We start from the raw sequence: 23465 nt of genomic DNA on the forward strand, positions 1-23465 counted from the left end.
CTGTGTGGAAAGTAATGCAGAGAAAGAAGAGGGTGCTGGGGGCTGTCAGAGTGGTCCAGTTAGGGAATGGGGGTGTACAGCTTAGAATCAGGTGGGAACAGAGGGAATGGAGACAAGAAATTGCTTATAGCAAAGGATAAAAGGAACGGAAGAATGTTGTTCCATAAAACTAAAAGAACCTCAAGCCCATCAAAGTCTTCGCTCCACGTTGATCTCATTTATATTAGGGACAGAAAAAAAGAACCAGGCTTAAGCCGTACAGAAAAATGTACAATTCTTGAAAGAACTGCTCTTTAACAAGATTTGTTAGGTACTAGCTATAGGTGGAAATGAATTAGAATTGCTTTCCTTGGGAAAAATTCTCTCCTGTCTATAGACAGTGTTTCATGGAGATGGGTAGGAAAAGGAAGGCAAAATGACTTCTAACAAGTAGACTGAGCCTAGGATTTCCATTCTGGATGGACTTCCCCTGAAATCCCCTGTAGTGGCTGGGAATAGGTGTCTACTACACAGCAAAAACATCAATTGTAAAATCTAAGGGGAACAGAGGTACAAAGTATCAGAATTGAAGCCAGGGTTCAAGACGTCAGGGGACAGATGCTCCTACTTCATTATTTATGGGCTAAACGTAGCATGGCTATTCTCCGGGAAGCAACAAACAACTGCACTGCCCTGGGCCAAAGCTGTAAGTGTGCTGCCTACTTGCCTGTCCTTACCGTCCCCGCCCCAGCCCCAGAGTCTGAGTCAATTCAGCACAAATGATTCTGGGACATTCATGTGCCCAGCAAAGCTCAGTGCTTTCCATGCTCTGTATTCAATCCTTGAAACAATGTTTAAGATCAGCACTCTTATCCTCATGATGCAGATGAAGAAACTGTGGCACAGAAACAAAGTAACTCGCCCAGGTTCACAGGGCTCTTCCTCAAGAGATCTAGTATTGACACTGGTCTGGCTAATGCTGGAGCTGGTGTTTTCTACCACACCACCGACTCTGTGGCCAGGAAGGACCCTTAATAGTCATTTACCATTTCACTCTCTAAAGAAAGAGCTGTGAATGAACTGTCCACGTCAAGCACACACACAGACTTGGCCATCTCCAGTTGTCTGCTAGGCATTTCCTCTCAGACTTGATTCCACCATTACCTCAAAGGGGCATATCCAAAATATTACCTCAAAGCAATCACCAGGAAGCTCAAATTAAGCCCAAACCACAAGGCAAAGCCTCTGAGGACAGGCAACGGCAACACTAGAACAACAAACCAGTGGCATTCATGTCAGGACACTCAGATATACACGTAACACCCTTGAAGAGCAAAGGGCTGAGATGGAGGAACAGGAGCTATCAAAGCAAACTTTCTCCTCATCTCCTCTCTACATAAAAGGACGGAAACTGTGGCATGGAAAATAGTCAAGAATAAATAATTTGGCCTTGCCCAGCTGGCTCAGTGGTAGAGTGCGCATCAGCCCGGTGTCTGGATGTCCCGGGTTCGATTCCCTATCAGGGCAAACTGGAGAAGCAACCATCTGCTTCTCCACATCTCCTCCCTCCCTCTCTCTCCCTCCTACAACCATGTCTCCATTGGTTTCAGCACAGCGGCCCTTGACACTAGGATGGATCCCTGGAGCCTCCAACTTAGGTGCTAAAAAAATGGCTTGGTTGTGAGCATGGCCCCAGATGAGCAGAGTTATCAGCCCCAGACGGGGATTGCCTGGTGGATCCTGGTCGGGGAGCGTGAGAGTCTATCTCCCCTCCTCTCACTTGGAAAGGGGGGGGGGAATAAAAGGTATAAATAATTCAATACTCATTTCCATTTGCTACTGGAATGAAATGAACCACCCACCAATACCACAAGCACTCTGAATTTCTCCTAGTTCCCATTAGAAGAGTCAAGAACTGTGTTTAAGGGCGCACCCCAACAAAAAGAAACACAAAAATTAGAACAGCAGGCTTCTCATTGGCAACAAAGAAAGCCCGAATATAATAGTACAACATCTTCAAAGTGCTGAGAGAAAATAAATGTCGGTCTAGAATTGTGTCACTAGTAAAGCTCTCAGGTAAGAGTGAGGTTATAGCAAGAAATTATCACAAACAAAAACCAAGAAAGTATGCTTTTTAAAGATACCAGCACGAAAGAAACTTCAAAATGGTGTACTTCAGGCTGGAGAAACATGACCCATAAGGAATAGCCAGAGATATAAAAAGGAATGGTGAGAGTCTTAACAGTTTGAATAAAATAACAATAATAATCATAGTATCTACATTATCATTAAAGAAAAGAACTAAAATATTGACTACCGAAAGCTTATAAATTGCTAGGGGTGGTGATTAGAATTTAGGTCAACACAGGAAGGAAGGTTAATGTTGTTTTACTCTAAACTTGGGAACTAGCCAACCTTTTTATCCCTACCACTCACTTTTGTACCTGTTAGTAGTAAAATTTTCTAACCGCCCACCGGTTCCACAGTAATGGTGATTTATAAAGTAGGGAAGTAACTTTACTTTATAAAATTCATAAAGCAGAGTTATAGCAAGTTAAAGCATAGAATAATAATTACTTAACAAGTACTTTATGTCAGATTTTTGCTAAGTTTGGCAGAATAAATCTTTATTAAACAACTTACTATCGTTAAATCTTTTTATTTACACTTTGGTTGCTCTGGTACCACCCACCATGAAAGCTGGAACGCCCACTAGTGGGCAGTAGGGACCAGGTTGACTACCACTGCTCTAAACTGTCAAGCTCAAATGCATGATAAAAGCCTACTTCTTGGAACTAGCCTGGAGCAACAGATAAATTAATTTTAAAAATTTTAAGACAGTAAAAAACAGAAAACTGCAAGTTCTTCAGGGGGCAGGGACCATGTCTGCCTCACACACCACTGTGCTGTGAGCTCCCAGAGCACGTGATGTAGGTGCAAGGACTGGAACGCTCTGCTAGCAGTGTTTTTATCTAACTAGTACGACACTAAATAATTTGCTTCCTTCTTCTTCTCTTTACTTAAACTTTTATATATAACATTCATATTGGTCCAAGTAAACTTTATTTAAAAGGAATTTCCCCTTCCTCCTTTCTATCTTTCCCGCCCCTTATGTAGCCCAGAACCCACAAACAAGGCCCAGACTCACCATCTTTTAAGAGGTGCACGTCATCCTCACGTATGTCCTTCAGGTTTATCCTCGCAACTATCAATCCTAAAGACAGGAGAGAGGTAAAGTCCTGCCAGAATTCCTGGACAGCTAGGCCGCCCCTTTCCTCAGGCTCAGTAGTGAACAAGGCAATGTGTATACCAGTTTAGCAAGAACTGTAGCTAAGGGATGCCTTGCCACCTGCATGTCAGTATCCTAGTGAAACAACAAGCCTCAGAGCAACTGTCACCCAGGAAAATATTGTCAGCAGGTGACAAGTACAGCATGAACCAAGGATGTCAAGCTTCACGGGGTTTCTACACCAACAGAAAGATGGACAGAGGGCACAAAGCAATTAATTTGCCAAAATAAAATATGCATTGCCAATAAACGTAGGAAAAGATATTTAACTTTGCTGCTGATAAAATGAATCGATCAAAACAACAAGCTTCTCTGTTTTACCTATCAAACTGGAAATAATTTGAAAACATATTGCACAGAGTTAGAAAATGTCTGGAGAAATGGATCCTCAAATCGATACATACTGGTGACAATAGAATATGACTAACTTTTTAGAGGGCAGTTTGGCAACAAGCACCAAAATCCTTAAAATTTTGCTACCCTCTGGCCTCAGCATTTCTACTTTAAGACATTTTTTATGTTTACTTTATTGATTTTTACAGGGAGGAAGGGAGAGAGGAAGAGAGAGACAGGAACATCTGTTCCTGTATGTGCCCTGACCGGGAATTGAACCAGCAACCTCTGTGCTTCAGAGTGAAGCTCTAACCAACCGAGCCATCTAACCAGGGCAAGACATTTTTCTTGTCTGACCACGTGGTGGTGCAGTGGATAGAGCATTGACCTAGGATGCTGAAGACCCAGGTTGAAAACCCTGAGATCCCCGGTTTGAGCTTGGGTTCATCTGACTTGAGCATAGGCTCACCAGCTTGTGTGTGGGATCATAGACATGTCCCTTTGATCACTGGCTTGAACCCAAAGGTCAATGGTTTGAAGCCCAAGATTGCTGACTTGAGCAAGGGGTCACTAGCTTGCATGGAGCCTTATGATCAAGTCATGTATGAGAAGTAATCAATGAACAACTGAAGTGCTGGTACTACTATGAGTTGATACTTCTCATCTCTCCCTTCGTGTCTGTCACTGTCTCACTCTCACTAAAAAGAAATTTATCTTAAAAAATAATTACGGTGACATGCAGCAATTAACCACTATGTGCCAGGAAATAAAAACAAAAGATGAGGCCCTGGCTGGTGGCTCAGCGGTAGAGCGTCAGCCCTGCATGTGGATGTCCCGGGTTCGATTCCCAGCCAGGGCACACAGGAGAAGCCTATCTGCTATTCTCCACCCTCCCCCCCCTCCTTCCTCTCTATCTCTCTCTTCCCTCCTGCAGCCAAGGCTCCATTGGAGCAAAGTTGGCTCAAGTGCTGAGGATAGCTCCATGGCCTCTGCCTCAGTCACTAAGAATGGCTCCATTTGCAACAGAGCAATGCCCCAGATGGGCAGAGCATCGCCCCCTGGTGGGCATGCTGGGTGGATCCCGGTCGGGTACATGCAAGAGTCTGTTGCTCTGCCTCCCTACTTCTCACTTCAGGAAAAAAATACCAAAAAAAAAAAAAATCCATTATGTAACAGAATATTATATAGTCATTAAAAATCATGAAGAGTATAGGCCCTGGCCGGTTGGCTCAGTGGTAGAGCGTCGGCCTGGTGTGCGGAAGTCCCGGGTTCGATTCCCGGCCAGGGCACACAGGAGAAGCGCCCATCTGCTTCTCCACCCCTCCCCCTCTCCTTCCTCTCTGTCTCTCTCTTCCCCTCCCGCAGCCAAGGCTCCATTGGAGCAAAGATGGCCTGGGCGCTGGGGATGGCTCCTTGACCTCTGCCCCAGGCGCTAGAGTGACTCTGGTCGCAACGAGCGACCCCCGGGAGGGGCAGAGCATCGCCCCCTGGTGGGGCAGAGCGTCGCCCCTTGGTGGGCGTGCCGGGTGGATCCCGGTCGGGCGCATGCGGGAGTCTGTCTGACTGTCTCTCCCTGTTTCCAGCTTCAGAAAAATACAAAAAAAAAAATCATTAAGAGTATATAATACATGTATTTATGATACAGATGTGTACCATAATTTGTATTTTTTAAAAGCGCTATATGTGTGTAGTGTGTGGGGTAGGGGCATATTTTCAAGAAAGAATTCTAGGATGTTAATAGTGGTCAAATCCAAATGATGAAATATTTGACAATATTGATTGTCTTCTTTTAGCCAACTTGAATATTTTACACTCTCTAACATGAACACATACTGTTATAGTAGTTTAAAACAAAACTATTTTGGAAAATCCAAGAGGTTCCAGTTGAAGCAATAGTTTTTTTCCGTCTGAATATATATAGTTCTCTTCCTCTCAAAGCAGATTGCAGAGTCAGGACAAAGGCCGGTAACTTACTCTTCCTCCCTAGACCTTTCTACACAAAATTTGAGGTCTGATCACAGGACCACCTTTCTAATAAATCTGAGCTGTGAGTGGATGTGACCAGCTCCATCATACCATGGTTTTGGCTTAGCCCTTTAGCAAAAGGTCAGGAGGGCTTTCTTGCTGGAGAAGAGGGAGGAACCGACAGGAGGGACCGCCTTACCTATGAAGTTGAGGGCAGCTGCCTGCAGGAAGGGCTCAGTGCTCGTCAGGAAGCCAAAGCTCTGGAACAGTAACTCCCCCAAGAACTGCGTTTTGCATGTGCTGACCTGTGGAGTCAAAGATGAGCAGTGCTGATTAGGAGAGGAGACTGCTGGGAACTACTAGAGACCATCCTGCAGCCATGTCCTTCCAACCCTGTCCACAAGCAGCATCAGTTTCTGTCTTCAGTCAGCTTAAATTGTGTGAACCGGTACACTCAGACACCACCACTCCCAGCAAAAGTGCAGACTCAGCAGCACGTATAAAGAGACTGTTCTCCTTGATATCAACGTAATAAGAGAGAAATGACTGCTGTTGAGCCAGGAGACCCAGGTTTGAATACTGACCCTGAAACTGGCTTCAGTTTTCTCACATGTAGAGTTGAATTAAAACCCACCCAACCTACCTTACATAACTAACTGTAAGGCTCCAACGGGATAACACATTGAAAAGTGTTTTGCAGCCTGACCAGGTGGCGGTGCAGTGAATAGAATGTCAGACTGGGATGCAGAGGACCCAGGTTCTAAACCCCGAGGTCACTGCCTAGAGCGCGGGCTCATCTGGCTTAAGCACAGAATCACTCCGCTTGAGCCCAAAGGTCGCTGGCTTGAGCAAGGGGTCATTTGGTCTGCTGGAGCCCCCCGGTCAAGGCACATATGAGAAAGCAATCAATGAACAACTAAGATGCCACAACAAAGAATTGATGCTGCTCATCTCTCTTCCTGTCTGTCCCTATCTGTATCTGTCTCTCTCCGTCTCTCTCACGAAAAAAAAAAAAAAAAGTGCTTTGCAAACTGAAAAGTGCTGTACATAAGGCATCCAAATTCATATTAGAATTACTCATGTTAGACTGTAGTCTACTTGCTTAGCCCTTAAATGTTTACTTTCAGCCAGCATTCCTGATCTCTGGCCTGCTCCTGACTTCACAGAAGCCACACACCCTTAATACCAGGACCTGAAGCCCTGGCGACTCCTGCCTGTGTCTTCCCATCACCTCTTACCAAAAGGGCCTATTCCCATTGCCATCTGCTACACTCGCATGACGTTCCTAGCCTCTGAAGGCAGAAACTGGGATGCTAGGAAGATCAAAGATAGATAACCAGGGACTGGCATCCCAAATGTGGGTTCTTGGTGTTTGCTGATGATAAAGAATGAGAAGGAAAAAAACAAATACATCTTCTGAGAGCCCTCTTTTCTTTACCCAACCAGCGAGACACTGAGTTCCTAACATGAACACTGTGACCCGGCTTCTGCAGAGACTCTCACCAGGTACTTGCAGAGTTTCTCTAGCACCAGCATGGGATCCTTAATGCTGGTGTCCCGGAATAATCGTATGAGTGGTGACCAGCCCGTCACTTTGCTCCATTCAATCAGGGCCTCTCCACAGGCCTGTGGGATGGAGACAGAAAAATCCTCAAAGCCTTGCTCCCATAACTCGGTAGAACCAGGCCAGATGCGAAGTGGAAGACCATGAAGCTAGCCCCCTAGGGGATCCGCTGGGGTTAGTAGCTGGGATCAGGTGTGCAGGGGGTCTAGCTCAAGTCAAGGGATATAAATAGCTTCAGTGAGCAGAACCATATCAGGCTAAGACTGACGGCCCCCACGAGAGGGTACAAGCAGTCAGATTCAGCTCCGAGGACAATACCGAAGAACTGGGTAGTGTATGCAAACCCAAACTGGACTTGTCAAAGAGGACCAAGGGGAAGGGCAGAAAGGGGTTCAATCAGGCTGAGGTTGGCAGGACAGAGGTCACCAGTAGTACCTTCACCACCTCAGTGTTGTTATCCTGAAAGTTAAGTAGAAGCGGTACCAAAATATAGTGCATCTCTTCACGGAGGACATGTTTACGACTAAACTTGCAGACGCGAGAGAGCATGCGGCACAGGGCAGAGACGGCTGTGATCCTCACTGGGTCACGCTCCTGCAATTACAAGCAAAACGGAGATAAGGAGGCTGTGGTTTCCCTCTGGCCCTGCCTGGCCTGGCTTCCATACTCCCACACTTCATTTCTCCTGTCCAAAGGACACTGACAGTGTGATGTTTACATACTGTAAAGGCAACATGACTTGTGTATGAGCAATTCTATTTTCCCCCCTACAGATAGTAAGTTAATATGTAAAGGTACAGTGCTAGGGAAACCAAGAGAATAATTTTAATTCTGCTAGAGACCGTATCTATAGCCTGTGACTTTATTCTCTTCAGAGCATGTCACTCAAGAATGCCAAATTTAAAGAATAAATATATAGCTATCCCAGTTATGCTCTAAATAAAATTATTTAAATCTTTATTAGCTTGTGCTAATTAACAGTGATCCCAAAGAACTAAACTTTATACTCTTTCAGAGTATATTATATATTAAATGTACAAATACTCATTAAGCACCTATCATGAGCTAAACACAGTACTAAAAAACAGACATGATGTGACAAGATTGTCTCTGAATTTATAAGATACACAAAACAGACACTTTTAACAAGTTGAATATATACGTTATTTTTTGTGATTTGAATCATCACAAAGAGAGTGATGATTCAATAATGACAGTACTTTAATTAAAACAAAACCAAACAGAATCCAAGACAGCGGTGGAGCAGGTGGAACTTACACTCACCTCCTTTCAAGACCAAACTAGAATTACTATTCAACCTGTGGGTCCACCCAAGCCGTTTCCAGTAACCTTTCCATGCAAATAACTTCTCTTGCCTCACGCTTCAGACTTTTCTTAAACCTCTCAAACAAGCACCATCTGGCCTCTGCATATCCTGTACCACTGCTAAGTGGCCTCAGGCCGGGCACTAGCAGAGGCAGGCCTTCGTTCACAGTTTGGTCTCTCCTGGGCATCTCCAAGAGCAGTGAAAGTAGCAGCCATCTGCAGATTGCTCTATAGCTCATGCTGCATGGCCCCAGGCAGGGCACACATAGGTGGTAGTTGACCGTGAACCTCCCACGAGGCCCCAGACCCAGTTTACCCAGTGGACGATTTCAGACCGTGTCAAATTACTACCCTACCACCTCCACGAGCGACACACTGAAGAGGCTGACTTGGCCAGCACTAAGATTCAAGTCTTGCACAAAGGTTCTCTATTGGTAGTTGCGCCAATCCTCATAGTTGATCGACCTCAGAGTTAGTCCCTCCCAATGATGCCAACAGCAGTCAAGGCTCAAAACAACAGGACAGTGTACCCAGCCCAACATGGGCGCAGCTGGAGAGCCCAAGTCGGGTGACTTTGGAGGCTGTGCCCCTGGGCCCTCACAACACCCACTATACAAGGCCACGCTTCCAAATCTGGGAGATGTAGCTGCCCTACCTAATACATAGAAACACACATAGGGAAGAAGCCAAAGTTCAGAGAAAATGAAACATGTCCCAAAGGAAAGAACAAGAGAACTCTCCAGAAAAAGAATGAAATGAAATGGAGGCTACCAAACTACCAGATACAGGATGCAAAGAAAGAAGTGCTTATAAGGATGCTCAAGGAACTTAGAACTTTAACAGCATGTAAAAGGACATAGAAATCATTTAAAAAATTCAGAAATGAAGGATACACTAACTGAAATAAACAGTAATTTACAGAGAGTCAACGGTAAAGAAGATGAAGCCAAGAATCAAATCAGCAACTTGGAACACAAGGAAGCAGAAAACACCCAACCAGAACAGCAAAAAGAAAACAGAATCCAAACAAATGAAGACTGGCAGTAGCCTCTGGAGCAACTTGAAGCGTACCAACATTCGCATCATGGGGCTGCCAGGAGAAGAGAGAGAGATCAAGGAACTCAAAACCTATTTAAAAAAATAATAACAGAAAACTTCTCTAACCTGGGGAAGTAAATAGACACACAAGTGCAGGAAACACAGAAATAGAAACTTTGCAAGCCACAAGGGAGTGGCAAGAAATTAAAATCGATGAGAAGCAAGGACCTCCGACCAAGATTACTCTCCCAGAAAAGTTATCGCTTAGATTTGAAGATTACCTAAAGAGCTTCCCAGACAGGAAACAGCTGAAGGAGTTGATCACCACCCAAGTATTATAAGAAACGTTAAAGGTTCTTTTTGAAGAAGGAGGAGAAGCCTGACCAGGTGGTGGCGCAATAGATAGAGCATCGGACTGGGATGCGGAGGACCCAGGTTCGAGACCCCGAGGTCGCCAGCTTGAGTGTGGGCTCATCTGGTTTGCGCAGACTCACCAGCTTGGACCCAAGGTCGCTGGCTCGAGCAAGGGGTTACTTGGTCTGCTGAAGGCCCACAGTCAAGGCACATATGAGAAAGCAATCAATAAACAACTAAGGTGTCACAACGAAAAACTAATGATTGATGCTTCTTATCTGTCTCCGTTCCTGTCTGTCTGTCCCCATCTATCCCTCTCTCTGACCCTCTGTGTCTCTGGAAAAAAAAAAGGGGGGGGGGAGGAGGAAAGAGATAAAAAATATAAACAATAAAATAACCATAAATATATATCTATTAATAAATAAAAAGATAAACAAGCAGAATAGCAACAGACTCACATACCAAGAACATTTTGATTGATGTCACATGGGAGGGGGTTGGAGGGTGAGTGAAAAAGGTGAAGGGATTTATAAATACCAATTGGTTGTTACAGAATAGTCACGGGGATGTAAAAGTACAGCATAGAGTACACAGTCAATAATACTTTACAAACTATGTATGACATCAGATGGGTTCAAGACTAACCAGGATGAATAATTAGTAAATCATATAATGTCAAATCACTGGTCTATACTCCTGAAACTAACAGAATAATATGTCAAGATTAATTAAAAAATAATTAAAAGTAATCACCACCCCCCAAAAAACATCCATGCTGAACAACAAAGAGAAAGATGACTGAGAATGAACAGAATCTTGCAACTTATGGAACAAGAACAACAGGTCCAAAATTTCTGTCATCCAATTCCTATAAAGAGGTAAAGAGGGACTAAATGGAGGAGTCTATAACCAAGGATCACAGAAGCCACAATGAGACTGGTAGGAAGGGTGGAGACACAGAAAAGGGCTGCCTTACTCCCAGGAGTGAGCAGCAGCACAGGTTCTGGAGAGACTCTCACTGTGGAGAGGTTGGCCCTGAGAGGTGAGAGTCCGAAGCCCCAGGGAGGGCACCCCAGCCTAGAGCCCCAGACTCTAGAAGAGGATACCACATAGCATTTGGTGGTGAAAAGAGCCGAGATTTCTGTCTGTGAGAAAGAGACAGAGCTCTTAGAGATGCAGGCTCTGTCTTAAAGGGCCAGCACAGAAAATCTCATTCTCAGCCACTCACCTAGGCTCCAATGAAGAGAGGAGGACTGAGAGGGCTAGATGTATGTGAGGAGATTGTGAAGTTGGTGGCCCAGGAAGAGACACCACGGGAAATAGCTACTGGAACCCCTGTGCGGAGTCACTCACAAATACTGCAGTCACCATCTTTCTTGGGTGGAGAGTCCCCTCTGTGTGGCATCAGCCTTGGGGAAAGCAACTGCTCCGCCCTAGGAATCTCTCTTGCCCCACCCTATGTAGCCTGGGCTGTTCTGAGAAGTAACCTAGGAAGCAGGGGGCACGTCAGTGACTCAGTTTTCTGGCACTGAGGCTGGAGCTCCCTCCTCCCCCACAGATGCTCCCGAGTCTATGACGGGTGCTTCCACCTCACGGGAGACTCAATAGAATCTGTCCTGACTGTAAGCAGACCACGTCTCTTGTCTCACCCACCGGACTCCTGGAGGCCACACACTACTGAGGTCTGTGGAAAAAGTCTGGACAGACTGACACGTGCAGCAGAGCCACAACTACCACCCTTTCTGATCCCTGAGTTGCCCCAGGCTCTAGACTCTATCAGACGTTTTATTTCAGTGGCTGAGCCCAATAAGCAGCCAGTAGACAGAGGTTGCAGGAGGTGGGGATCTCAGGAAACCCTGGCCTTTTGGGGCCTTCCCCCAGGACCAGTGTGGGTAAAAGGCAGCCTAGGTGTGTGGCTTGGTATTTCCAGGTGCACCTGGGCCCAGAAGAGGCAACCACAAACTCTAGATTGTTTGTAGCTCCAAGAAGATTGCTGAGAGCCAGTCATGGGCAGTGCCCCCCCCCTGGTCTGCACCAGGTTCCCTTCACGGAGACCCAGGGCTGGCACATCCAGAGGCCACATGGAGAGATCATTGGTTCAAAACCTAATGACCTCTGCTGCCAAACCTCATCTGCCCTAAACCACCAAGCATGCAACCAGTAGAGGGGTTGGTGGGGTGAGGCCAGTCTGACCCCACACTGCAGTCTTTCAACAGGAGACTCCATGGGAAGACCATGCAGCTGCAAGAGGAGGAGCAGCTGAAAAGTGGAGGCAAATCTTATTAGGATTGGGGCTTTTACCAAGCTGCTGTCAACTCTAAGCAGGAGGAAGCTGATCCTTATATGAAGTTGGGCCCCTTCCACACTACCCAGGAACAGAAAATGCAGACCCAAACAGCAAACAGAGCAGTAGTTGTTGATAGTTAGCCCACAGCAAGTTAAAAACAATGGCTGACACCAACCCAAGACCCAGAACCAACACAACTAGTAGTGCGTGGCAGACAGCACTAATGCTAAACTCAGCGAGCTACATAGCAGCAATATATTTGCTGATTTATCTCCACAGGCAAATGAAATAAAAGACAGGATAAACAAATGGGACTATATCAAACTAAAAAGCTTTTGCACAGCTAAAGACAATATGAACAGAATAAAAAGACAAACTACACAATGGGAGAATATATTCGACAATTCGTCTGTTAAGGGGTTAATAACCAAAATTTATAAAGAACTTGTAAAACTCAACACCAGGAAGACAAACAATACAATCCAAAAATGGGCAAAAGAAATGAATCGACACTTCTCCAAAGAGGACGTACAGATGGCCAATAGGCATATGAAAAAATGCTCAACATCATTAATCATTAGAGAAATGCAAATTAAAACCACAATGAGATATCACCTTACACCAGTCAGAATGGCGCTCATCAACAAAACAACACAGAATAAGTGCTGACAAGGATGTGGAGAAGAGGGGACCCGCCTGCACTGCTGATGGGAATGCAGACTGGTATAGCCACTGTGGAAAACAGTATGGAGATTCCTCAAGAAATTAAAAATGGGCCTGACCAGGCAGTGGAGCAGTGGATAAAGCGTCAGACTGGGATGCGGAGGACCCAGGTTCAAGGTTGCCAGCTTGAGCGCGGGCTCATCTGGTTTAAGCAAAAGCTCACCAGCTTGGACCCAGGGTTGCTGGCTCAAGCAAGGGGGGTTACTCGGTCTGCTGTAGCCCTATGGTCAAGGCACATATGAGAAAGCAATCAATGAGCAACTAAGGTGTCACAACGAAAAACTGATGATTGATGCTTCTCATCTCTCTCCGTTCCTGTCTGTCCCTCTCTCTGACTCTCTCTGTCCTGGTTAAAAAAAAAAAAAAAAAAAAAAAAAATTAAAAAAATTAAAAATGGAACTGCCTTTTGACCCAGCTATCCCACTTTTAGGAATATACCCCAAGAACACTATAGCACTGTTTCAAAAGGAGAAATGCACCCCCATGTTTATGGCAGCATTGTTCACAATAGCGAAGATCTGGAAACAGCCCAAGTGTCCGTCAGAGGACGAGTGGATTAAAAAGCTTTGGTATATACATATACTATGGAATACTACTCAGCCATAAGAAATGATGACATTGGATCATTTACAATAACATGGATGGACCTTGGTAACATTATACTGAGTGAAATAAGTAAATCAGAAAAAAACTAAGAACTATATGATTCCATACATAGGTGGGACATAAAAATGAGACTCAGAGACATGGACAAGAGTGTGGGGGTTACGGGGTGGGGGGGGGAGGAGAGGGAGAAGGTTGGGGGAGGGGAGGGGCACAAAGAAAACCAGATAGAAGGTGACGGAAGACAATTTGACTTTGGGTGATGGGTATGCAACATCATCAAATGTCAAAATAACCTGGAGATGTTTTCTCTGAACATATGTACCCTGCTTTATCAATGTCACCCCATTAAATTAATAAAAATAATAATCAATTTAAAAAATAACACCTTCCTTGAAACAAATGAAAAGGAACATACAACAACCCAAAAACTATGGGACACAGCAAAAGCAGTCCTGAGAGGGAAGTTCATAGCATTAGAGTCATACCGTCAGAAGAAAAAACTCAAATAAACAACCTAACCCTGCACCTACATAAAAGAACTAGAAAAAGACCAACAAATAAAGCCCAGAGGAAGCAGAAGGAAAGAAATAATAAAGATCAGAGTGGAAATAAATGACATAGAGGCTAAAAACAATACAAAAGATCGATGAAATCAAGAGCTGGTTCTATTGATACGTGAAGACACATGTAGCCCCATGTTCATTGCAGCACTGTTCACAGTGGCCAAGACATGGAAACAACCAAAAAGCCCTTCAATAGAAGACTGGATAAAGAAGATGTGGCACATATACACTATGGAATACTACTCAGCCATAAGAAATGATGACATCAGATCATTTACAGCAAAATGGTGGGATCTTGATAACATTATAAGGAGTGAAATAAGTAAATCAGAAAAAAACAAGAACTACATGATTCCATACATTGGTGGAACATAAAAATGAGACTAAGAGACATGGACAAGTGTGTGGTGGTTACCAGGGGTGGGGGGAGGGAGGACAGGGGGAGAGTTAGGGGGAGGGGGAGGGGCACAGAGAACTAGATAGAGGGTGGCGAAGGACAATCTGACTTTGGGCGAGGGGTATGCAACATAATTTAATGACAAGGTAACCTAGACATGTTTTCTTTGAATATATGTACCCAGATTTATTAATGTTATCCCATTACCATTAATAAAAATTTATTTAAAAAAAAAAAAAAAGAGCTGGTTCTTTGTAGCGGTAGAGCGTCGGCCTAGCGTGCGGAGGACCCGGGTTCGATTCCCGGCCAGGGCACAGAGGAGAAGCACCCATTTGCTTCTCCACCCCTCCGCCGCGCTTTCCTCTCTGTCTCTCTCTTCCCCTCCTGCAGCCAAGGCTCCATTGGAGCAAAGATGGCCCGGGCGCTGGGGATGGCTCTGTGGCCTCTGCCTCAGGCGCTAGAGTGGCTCTGGTCGCAACATGGTGACGCCCAGGACTGGCAGAGCATCGACCCCTGGTGGGCAGAGCGTCGCCCCTGGTGGGCGTGCCGGGTGGATCCCGGTCGGGCGCATGTGGGAGTCTGTCTGACTGTCTCTCCCTGTTTCCAGCTTCAGAAAAATGAAAAAAAAAAAAAAAAAAAAAAAAAGAGCTGGTTCTTTGAAAAGGTAAACAAAATTGAGAAACCTTGAACCAAACTGATCAAGAAAAAAAGAGAGAGCCCAAATAAATAAAATTAGAAATGAAACTGAAGAAGTAACTACTGAAACCACAAAAATACAAAGGACTGAAAAAAAATACTATGAACATTTTTATGTCAAAAAGTTGGACAACCGGTCCTGGCTGGTTTGCTCAGTGGTAGAGTGTTGGCCCAGAGAGGGGAGGTTCTGGATTCAATTCCCAGCCAGGGCACACAGGAGAGGCCCATCTGCTTCTCCACGCTTCCCCCTCTCCTTTCTCTCTACCTCTCTCTTCCCCACCTGCAGCCAAGGCTCTAATGGAGCAAAGTTGGCCCGGGCACTGAGGATAGCTCCATGACCTCTACCTCAGGCACTAGAATGGCTCCAGTTGCAACAGAGCAATGTCCCAGATGGGCAGAGCATCGCCCCTTAGTGGGCATGCTGGGTGGAACCCGGTCAGGTGCATGCAGGAGTCTGTCTCTCTGCCTCCCCGCTTCTCACTTCAAAAAAATACAATAAAAAATAAAAAAGGGGGAAAGGAATTGAATAGACACTTCTCCAAAGAGTACATACAGATGGCCAATAAGCCTATGAAAAAATGTTCAATGTCACTAATCATCAGAGACAGGCAAATTTAACCCACAATGAGATACCACCTCAAAACTTCCAGAATGGCTCTCATTAACAAATCAACACACAAGTGCTGACAAGGGTGTGGAGAAAAGAGAACCCTCCTGCACTTCTGGTGGAAATTCAGACTTGTACAGCCACTGTGGAAAGCTATTATTTCTTCAAAAAATTAAAAGTGGAACTGCCTTTTGACCCAGCTATCCCACTTTTAGGAATATATTGTAAGAATCCCAAAACAGTGACTCAAAAAAAGATATACACCCCCATTTTTTATGCACCCCCATTTTTATCGCAGCATTGTTTACAATAGCCAAGATCTGGATACAGCCCAAGTGTCCATCAGTGGATGAGAGGATAAAAAAAGCTGTGGTACATACAGTATACACAATGGAATACTATAGGGTCATGAAAAAGAAAGAACTCTAAACTTTTGTGAGTTTGAGTTCTTGGAGATGATTATGCTAAGTGAAATATGCCAGGGAGAGAAAGACAAATATCAGATGATCTCACTTATATGTGGAATCTAATGAACACGGTGAACCGAGGAACAGAATAGAGGCAGAGACGAGGTTATGGGGAACAGAGGGACAGCAGTCAGAGGTGGGGTGAGGGGACAGGGTCAGAGAAGGTGAAGGGATTATATATACATAACACACAGATACAGATAACAGGACAGCAAATCCCAGAGGGAAGGGGGGAGGGGGAAAGAGGATAAAGGGGGCACATTTTGGGGGGTGAAGGAAGATGTTATATTGAGTGGGACACCTGAATCCAAATTAACACAATAAATTAAAATTTTTAATAAAAATATTTTAAAAAATAAAAGCAACAACAAAAAAAGAGGTACGGAATGTGGCGCTGAAACAATTGTGAAGAAATACGGGCTAGGCTGGCTGCTGGGTCCTGCTGCTGCTGTCAAAAGGATGCTCAGCAGAACTGTCCCACGACTCCACCCACCCACCCCGCATCCTGAGACCACACCGGGGAGATGGCCTCTGAGTGCAAGTTGCTGATTAAGTATGGTAGGTCGCACTTTTTATGATAAGAAAGTTAGGAAGTGGTCCACAAGAGAAGAAGTCAAGAAAAGAAAGAAGGCTGTCATGTTTTTGTCTCTGTACAGACAAAAAGTACATCATTAGAGAAGAAGGCAAGAGATCTTGGTTGCAGATGTTGATGTAACCATAATGGGTCCTTTTCAAGCACTTTGTGGGGATGCTTCCTGAGAAAAAAATTGTTGCTATACTTTGTATGATGAAAGCTTTGAAACCAAAGAATCCAGAAAAGAGGATCTGATGGGGGTTTGGGGGACAGGAGGGCACCAGAGCCAGAACCGTACCTCTGAGAAGTAAAATGATCCAGGCGAGCTCCAAGGATGTGATCGAAAAGAAATCTCAAGGCATAAAACGCGAATGTCAAACAAATGGGCCCAAGACCTCAATCAGGCTTCTACTGCTAAAAAGCTAAGCGCGATTCTCAATTGTAGTTTTTGAAGGATGCCCTGTGTAGATCATTGTTCAGTGCCTCAAATCAAAAACTTCCATGTTTAATGTTATCTTGCTGTGTAAATAAAGCAAATATGTTTAAGCCAGGGACTCAAGAAGAGTAAGCGATCTTGGCATCTGTTAGAGTAAATGGTATGTTCTATAAACATGTGCAAACACCCCTAAATAAATTAAAAATCTGAAGTTAAAAGGAAAGAAAGAATGGCTAACAACTTTCCAAGTTTGGTAAAAGAAACTCTGTAAACCCCAAATAGGCTAAACCAAATTCATTCTGACACATCCTAAACTGCTGAAAATTAAAGACAAATGAGAAGCAAATAAAGGCATTTTCAGACAATGACTGAAAGCATTTACTATTAACAGACCCTCACTGAAGAAGCCACAAAGGAAGAAAAAATAATCTAGGAGGAGGAGACAGCTATTAAAAGGAAAGGTAAACAAAGAAATTGTAAACACATGAGTAAATCTAAACAAGGATTGAGTGTATAAAATAACAATGATGATGTTAAAGACCAAATTTGGAGATTTTAAAAGAATGTAAACTAAAATATTAAAAAAATATTAATATAAGAAACAGAAGAGTATAATCAAAGTTAAAGCATTCTAAGGTTCTTATATTGTTTGGATGAAGGATAGAAATTATCTTTAGGCTTTAACTCAAATATACGTGTTGGATCTTTAAAGTAACTGAAAAATAGCAGAATTAGATATCGAGCCTGTCATCATGTGCCATCATCTTAGAGATGATGAAACTGATACAAAGATAGTTCAAATCTAAGGTTCAAAAATTAAAAAGTTAAAGACGCCAGAACAGAAGTGATGTAAACATGCATCTCTGATGTCAAGTTCCTTTAGCTCAAACATTCCATGATCTGTAAGGAGGGCGAGACATGGAGTGGACTGAAATTGATCCAGAAAATTCAAATTTCTGAGCCTTTCAGTTCTCCTTACAATGCTCCTAGCATTCTAGAGTGCTGGTGTTCTTTGGAAGGAAGGCAGAAGTCATGAGTTCTTTCCCCACTCCTTAAGTTTGGAGGAGAAGATCCTTCAAGTCAGAACAAATTTCATAGCAACATGTCGCTTTTTTCCTTCAGTGGCTCCTTCAGGGAACTTGTGGTTAGAGAGTAAAAGGATGACTGCATGCTACATCTGTATGAAATAGGGAATGAATTCTGGACCTGACCAATGCACTACTTCAAGTAGCCAAGTCTCCTTTTCCTGCCTCTCAGTGATTGCAGCCTTCCCACCACAGCCCCATAGCCCTGCCCCAACCCCTTCATTCAGCTGTCAGGGGTCATCTTCAGCCCCAGCCCACACTGTTCCCAGCTACTCCTACAAACTTAGGCCCGTGCATCATTGATGAGCAGCCACAGTTGCTTGGAGATGCTGTGAAAGATCACCTTGCTGTTCCCTCCATGACCACAGCGGATGAGGTTCTGTAGGGTCTTCACAGCCTGGACTGTCACTGACACTCGCATCTCGTTCTTCAGGAGGTCTGTCAGTAATGGAACCAGGCTCTTCAGAGACTCTGACTTCTGGAGGAAGGCAGAGACCACTTACAATCTGGGATCATGCAACACATTAGGGACAGGGCTTTGAGATAACAGACGGTAACTAAGAGAAACAGACATAAGGAATCTAGGGGCTGGATATGCCGAGAAAGTGGACCGTTGGCGCCAGGGTGTTTGGGAGATCAGATGGCCAGGCTATGTAAGTCTACACACTGGAGGCTGTACTGCCCCAGGATGAGTTGGAGAATATACTAAGCCCTGGGTATTAAGAGACCCAAAAGAGGTGGATTAAACAGCTCAGAGACTAACACTTGATTCCCATTTGGCCCCTCTTACATTTCCTGGGTGTGCTGTCAGGTTACTGATTCCACAAAGCCCAATTTCCTTCATGATGCGGTTGGGCTCCTTGATCCACTTCCTGAGATTGCCCACAAAGTCTTGCCCTGGAGTCTCAGTCACTGATTGGTCCCTGAGGAGCTGTGGGTGGAAGGAGACTTTAGCTACAGATGGAAAAAGTTATGGGTGCCTTGGACCTGCCTCTGCCCTCCCGGAGGCTCCAAACTCAGAAAAGAACTCTGAGCAGCTGAGAGCAGGGGCAGGTCTGTACACCTGTGGTAGAGACTAAGGCAGTGGGGTATAATGCTGATAACGTTTGCATTTCGGACCTCATGCTGGGATCCCAGGGTCATTCTGGGAGGACTGGAGCTGCTGATCCCCTCCCAGGCTTTCCCTTTTTGACCAGGCTCCTGAAGTGGCAGGGAAGGAAACCCCACTTCAGATGGCTCAAGTCCATTATTTCCACTTTCCAGGGCAAGTTAGGTAAGTTTTCTGTTAAAGGCAATGAATGGCTAGTCCTCTCCCGAGGCACCCACCTGTGCATAGACTGCCCTGGCCACAACCTTCTGATCACTATCTGAGCTGCTGATCAAGTTTGTCACAAGGTTCAGCATTTCGTGCAGCATGGCTGGTTCACAGTTCTTCACGATGCCGCTGGAGTGGGACAGAGAAGCCAAGAGTTGCTGAGTGGGGGCGGGGGAGGTGGCAAGGAAACAGTGTGCACAGAGCAGGGAAAACGTGAGGGCCGAGGTCTGGGAGATGAGAAAGGGAGGTTTAAAGGCTGCTGTATTTGAGTGCTGAGCCCTGGAAAGTGGGGTTAGGGAGCTGGAATTGTATTAGGCTCACTAGACAAATGGTCTCACCTTGTCAGTTCCATGATCCCTAGGTAGCAAAACCTGGGGCAGATCAGTAGATCCCAGCACTTATGCTGATCTGCATGGACCATCACTCCTTCATTTGAACCTGCTAATACCACCATCTTCACTATCTCCAGGGCACAGCTGAAAGCCAAACATCAGGGGGCTTGTGACAAGAAAGAGACAGATGGATGGACAAGGGGTTATGTGCTAGTGTGCATCCTTATGCCGGCAAGCCGGGAGACAGTTCCCTACTCTGGTGGCCAGCTGGGTTCTGCTTTCCAGCTGGTAAAAATCTGTGGCTCTATGGAACCCATGTCCACTTGCTCGTCTGCTCACCCCTTCAACCTTGGTGCTCATCCAACCACAGAGTCTCATTAAAGAGACCACTGGGATACTCTAGTACCATAGTTTTCAACTTCTGCTCTCCAGCTCGTAGAAGGGTAAGATCTCTCTTCACCTCCACACCCACCATTTCACAATGTCTCTGGCTACTGGTTTTATTTTATTGTACCATTTTATGCAAAAGTTCACTTGAATAGAATACCTTGAGGTTTAAAAAAACAAAAAGGTATGACAACCACAAATTTAGGAATCCAACCTAATTTTACTGCAGAAAACAGTAGTGACTTCCACAAGATGGCATAGCTAATGTCAAAGCTAACCCAGACATTACCAATTTGAAAATCCTTACGTGCATGGAGATGTATGTAGTCTTACCTTGTCATTTGCCATCTAATTGAACCTTTTCACGTGCAGAGTTTTGAACATACATGTGAAATGTTGAGTGAATCTCAAGAGTGCATGCAAGCAAGGGTAATGAGAAACTTGAAAACATGTGAGAACACTCCAGCACATGATGCTTCAACATCCACACCGATATTCTATCTCTACTCCTCTGCCGTTCCCCTCCTCAGCATCCCTAGGGGACCAGCATTCAGTTGAACAGGGCCCTCTGACGTTGACTAGTTTCATTCCTCCATTGCACCAGGGTTAGTCTTACCGTTTAGGGTCAAAGGTCTTGCTTTTGCTGCCTGGGCCCTCATCCTTACTGTAAACCACAATCTCCTCGGGATCTTTTTGTTTAACCACCCAGTGGAGATGACGCAGCAAAGCCAGCAACAGCTGTGGGTATAGTTCCTGGATGGCCTTGTGGCACAGGGACCCAGATAGCATCTCATACAAGGCACATGCCACCTGGGGGAGAATGCATGGAAAGAGGTAAGAAGAATTGACTAGGCATGGTGAGGACATAAAATGGTCCCATAAACCCACACATTGAGTCCAGTTCTGCCTTTCCCAGTAACTGCCCAAAAGGGACACTTTACTCTGACTTGGACTTCTAAGAAGCAGACAAAGACTGAAAGCCCTCAGCTAAACTCTGGGGATGGAAGGGGCCATACATAAGGGGCTTTTCCCCTATCCTCCAACACTGGAAAATGAAAAGCAGCCCTGGCAGTTGGTTCAGTGGTAGAGTGTCAGGCTGGCATGACAAATCCCAGGTTTGATTCCCAGTCAGGGCACACAGGAGAAGCGACCATCTGCTTCTCCTCCCCTAACTCTACCTTCTTTTTCCCTCCTGCAGCCTTGGCTTGAATGGTTTAAGCAAGTTGACCCTGGGTGCTGAGGATGGCACCTCGGCCATGCCTCAGGTGCTAAAATAGCTGGCTGCCAAGCAACAGAGCAGAGGTCCCAGATGCGCAGAGAATCGCCATTCTGGGGCTTGTTGGGTAAATCCAAGTCAGGGCTCATGCAGGAGTCTGTCTCTCTGCCTCTCCACCCTCACATAATTTAAAGCGTGCGCGCACACGCACATACACACACACCTCTAAATTTTCAGCAGAAAATAATTTGGGATGTAATTTGTCCACCCCAATTTCAGGCAAACAGATGTCATCTTCCACACAAACCCCCATACCACAGGCCAGGCCCCAGAAAAATGAGTGCCAGTCCTAAAACCAGGAGACAGAAAAATCTCACTAACTCTAAACATCAGTTTGTCCAGGACATGGGACTGATCCCTGCCCTTTCCACACGATGCAGTTCTTGGATGTAAAAGTACAGGGTACAGTGTTAAGTGTGCGTGCAGTATCAGTGAGCCCACAGTTAACCCTCTCTTCTTCACTCCTCTCTAACACCTGCTCCCATCCTTCAGGTGCCCTTTAATCTTCAGCTCCCTTCCCAGGGTCGACACAGTGAGTCTCTGGCCCCCTCGCACCCGCGTGCTCACTGGATCAGGCTGGGAGTCCCTCTTCGTCCTTTCCTCTATGGAGTGGTTTTCCAGGGTGCCTATGAGCAGCTGCAGGACCTTGACTGTGCTCTTTTCCTGGGTGCCAAACGCGTTCCACAGGGCCAGAAGGGTTCTGTTGGACGCAGACACAGCTATGTCACGGGCCCTGGTTACCACATTCCTAGAACCAGCCTGGTCGCGGGCCTATGAAGGGCTGGTTCTCAGGTTCTAGAGGGAGTGACACCCAAGAGGACTTGGCCAGAAACCATGAGGTCTGATTAACATCAAAAAGAAGGCATCCCGGCGCAGTGATTGTTATCATGGGCATGGGTTGGAGCAGGAAGCATTTACTGAGATGGACAATGGGCTCCTGGGCAGGGGTTACCTATCCCAGGGGAAGGGCTTCTTGAGCAGCATGGGCACGACGGTGTGGGTGTTGCTGCCTGCCAGCGAGCACATGGCCCGAAGGGTCTCCTTCTCAGTGTCGTGCTCCAGCTGCAACCTGAGCAGACACAGGATATTCTCCACAATTTCCTTCACCTACAGGGTAGAGCCAGAAGAACCTCAGTCATTCCTTCTTTACTTCCTTTCTTCCCCCTCCTTCTCTACCCAATCCTCAAACTCAGGGAGCCTACTGGCCAATCTGTCAGTGACTCTTCTTATGGCCAGTTCTGGGGTGCCAGACCCAGACCAGCAGAAACCACAAAAGGAATTCCAGAATGTTGTGCCAAAGCCCACTAGAGCAAATACCTGCCCACAGCCCTAAAGGCAGAGGGGACCCGCAGGCGACTCAGGAAACACAGGATCCCTCCTGAAGAAGGCAAAGGCCCTGGAGACACTCAGGGCTTTCCCTCCCAGCTAAGATCAACTTCCACCCATGAAACTGCAGGGACAGCCCGGCCTGTGGCAGCGCAGTGGATTAAGAAGCAACGACCTGGAACGCTGAGGTCACCCGTTCAAATCCCTGGGCTTGCCTAGTCAAGGCGCATATGGGAGTTGATGCTTCCTCCCCCGTTCTCTCTCTCTCTCTCTCTCTCTCTAAAAGTGAGTAAGTAAAATCTAAAATAAAATAGAGAGAGAGAGAGGAGAAGGAAAGGGAAGGGAAGGGAAGGGAAGGGAAAAGAAGAGAAAAGAAAAAAGAAAACTGCAGAGACAGGGGCATTGCATGTGGAAGGACCATAAGGCTCTTGTCTGGCCCTCAAATCTCTAATCTCCAAACCTCAGGGAAGCCCATTTTATCAGAATACCTCAAGGACAACCCCATGGTGTCCTTCCATTTCTGGAACCTGGGCCAGGCGA

The 23465-nt window shown here is 45.5% G+C and overlaps 2 protein-coding genes and 1 non-coding gene across 6 annotated transcripts in view; 1 reads left to right on the plus strand and 2 right to left on the minus strand.

The window, feature by feature from the left end:
* Positions 1–23465, minus strand: part of LOC136395739 (calcium/calmodulin-dependent protein kinase kinase 2-like) — a 1028348-nt gene that overhangs the window by 84185 nt on the left and 920698 nt on the right.
* Positions 1–23465, minus strand: part of LOC136395728 (maestro heat-like repeat-containing protein family member 7) — a 54060-nt gene that overhangs the window by 2241 nt on the left and 28354 nt on the right. For all 4 annotated transcript variants that reach the window (XR_010749377.1, XM_066370976.1, XM_066370977.1 and 1 more), the window contains 11 exons: positions 22552–22706; positions 22167–22299; positions 20940–21133; positions 19943–20080; positions 19616–19733; positions 19080–19220; positions 18633–18767; positions 7566–7724; positions 7070–7192; positions 5766–5871; positions 3128–3193 (listed from right to left, as the gene is read on the minus strand). Coding sequence is in view for 3 of the 4 variants with exons in the window: in XM_066370976.1 (XP_066227073.1) it covers positions 3128–3193; positions 5766–5871; positions 7070–7192; positions 7566–7724; positions 18633–18767; positions 19080–19220; positions 19616–19733; positions 19943–20080; positions 20940–21133; positions 22167–22299; positions 22552–22706 (1468 nt within the window). In the remaining variant the exon portion in view is untranslated. The remainder of the gene's footprint in view (positions 1–3127; positions 3194–5765; positions 5872–7069; positions 7193–7565; positions 7725–18632; positions 18768–19079; positions 19221–19615; positions 19734–19942; positions 20081–20939; positions 21134–22166; positions 22300–22551; positions 22707–23465) is intronic.
* On the plus strand, positions 4815–4890 carry TRNAT-GGU (transfer RNA threonine (anticodon GGU)). The gene has a single exon. It is a non-coding gene; the product is annotated as a tRNA-Thr (tRNA).

The sequence above is a fragment of the Saccopteryx leptura genome, chromosome 2 (genome assembly GCF_036850995.1).
Source record: "Saccopteryx leptura isolate mSacLep1 chromosome 2, mSacLep1_pri_phased_curated, whole genome shotgun sequence".
NCBI classification, from domain to species: domain Eukaryota; kingdom Metazoa; phylum Chordata; class Mammalia; order Chiroptera; family Emballonuridae; genus Saccopteryx; species Saccopteryx leptura.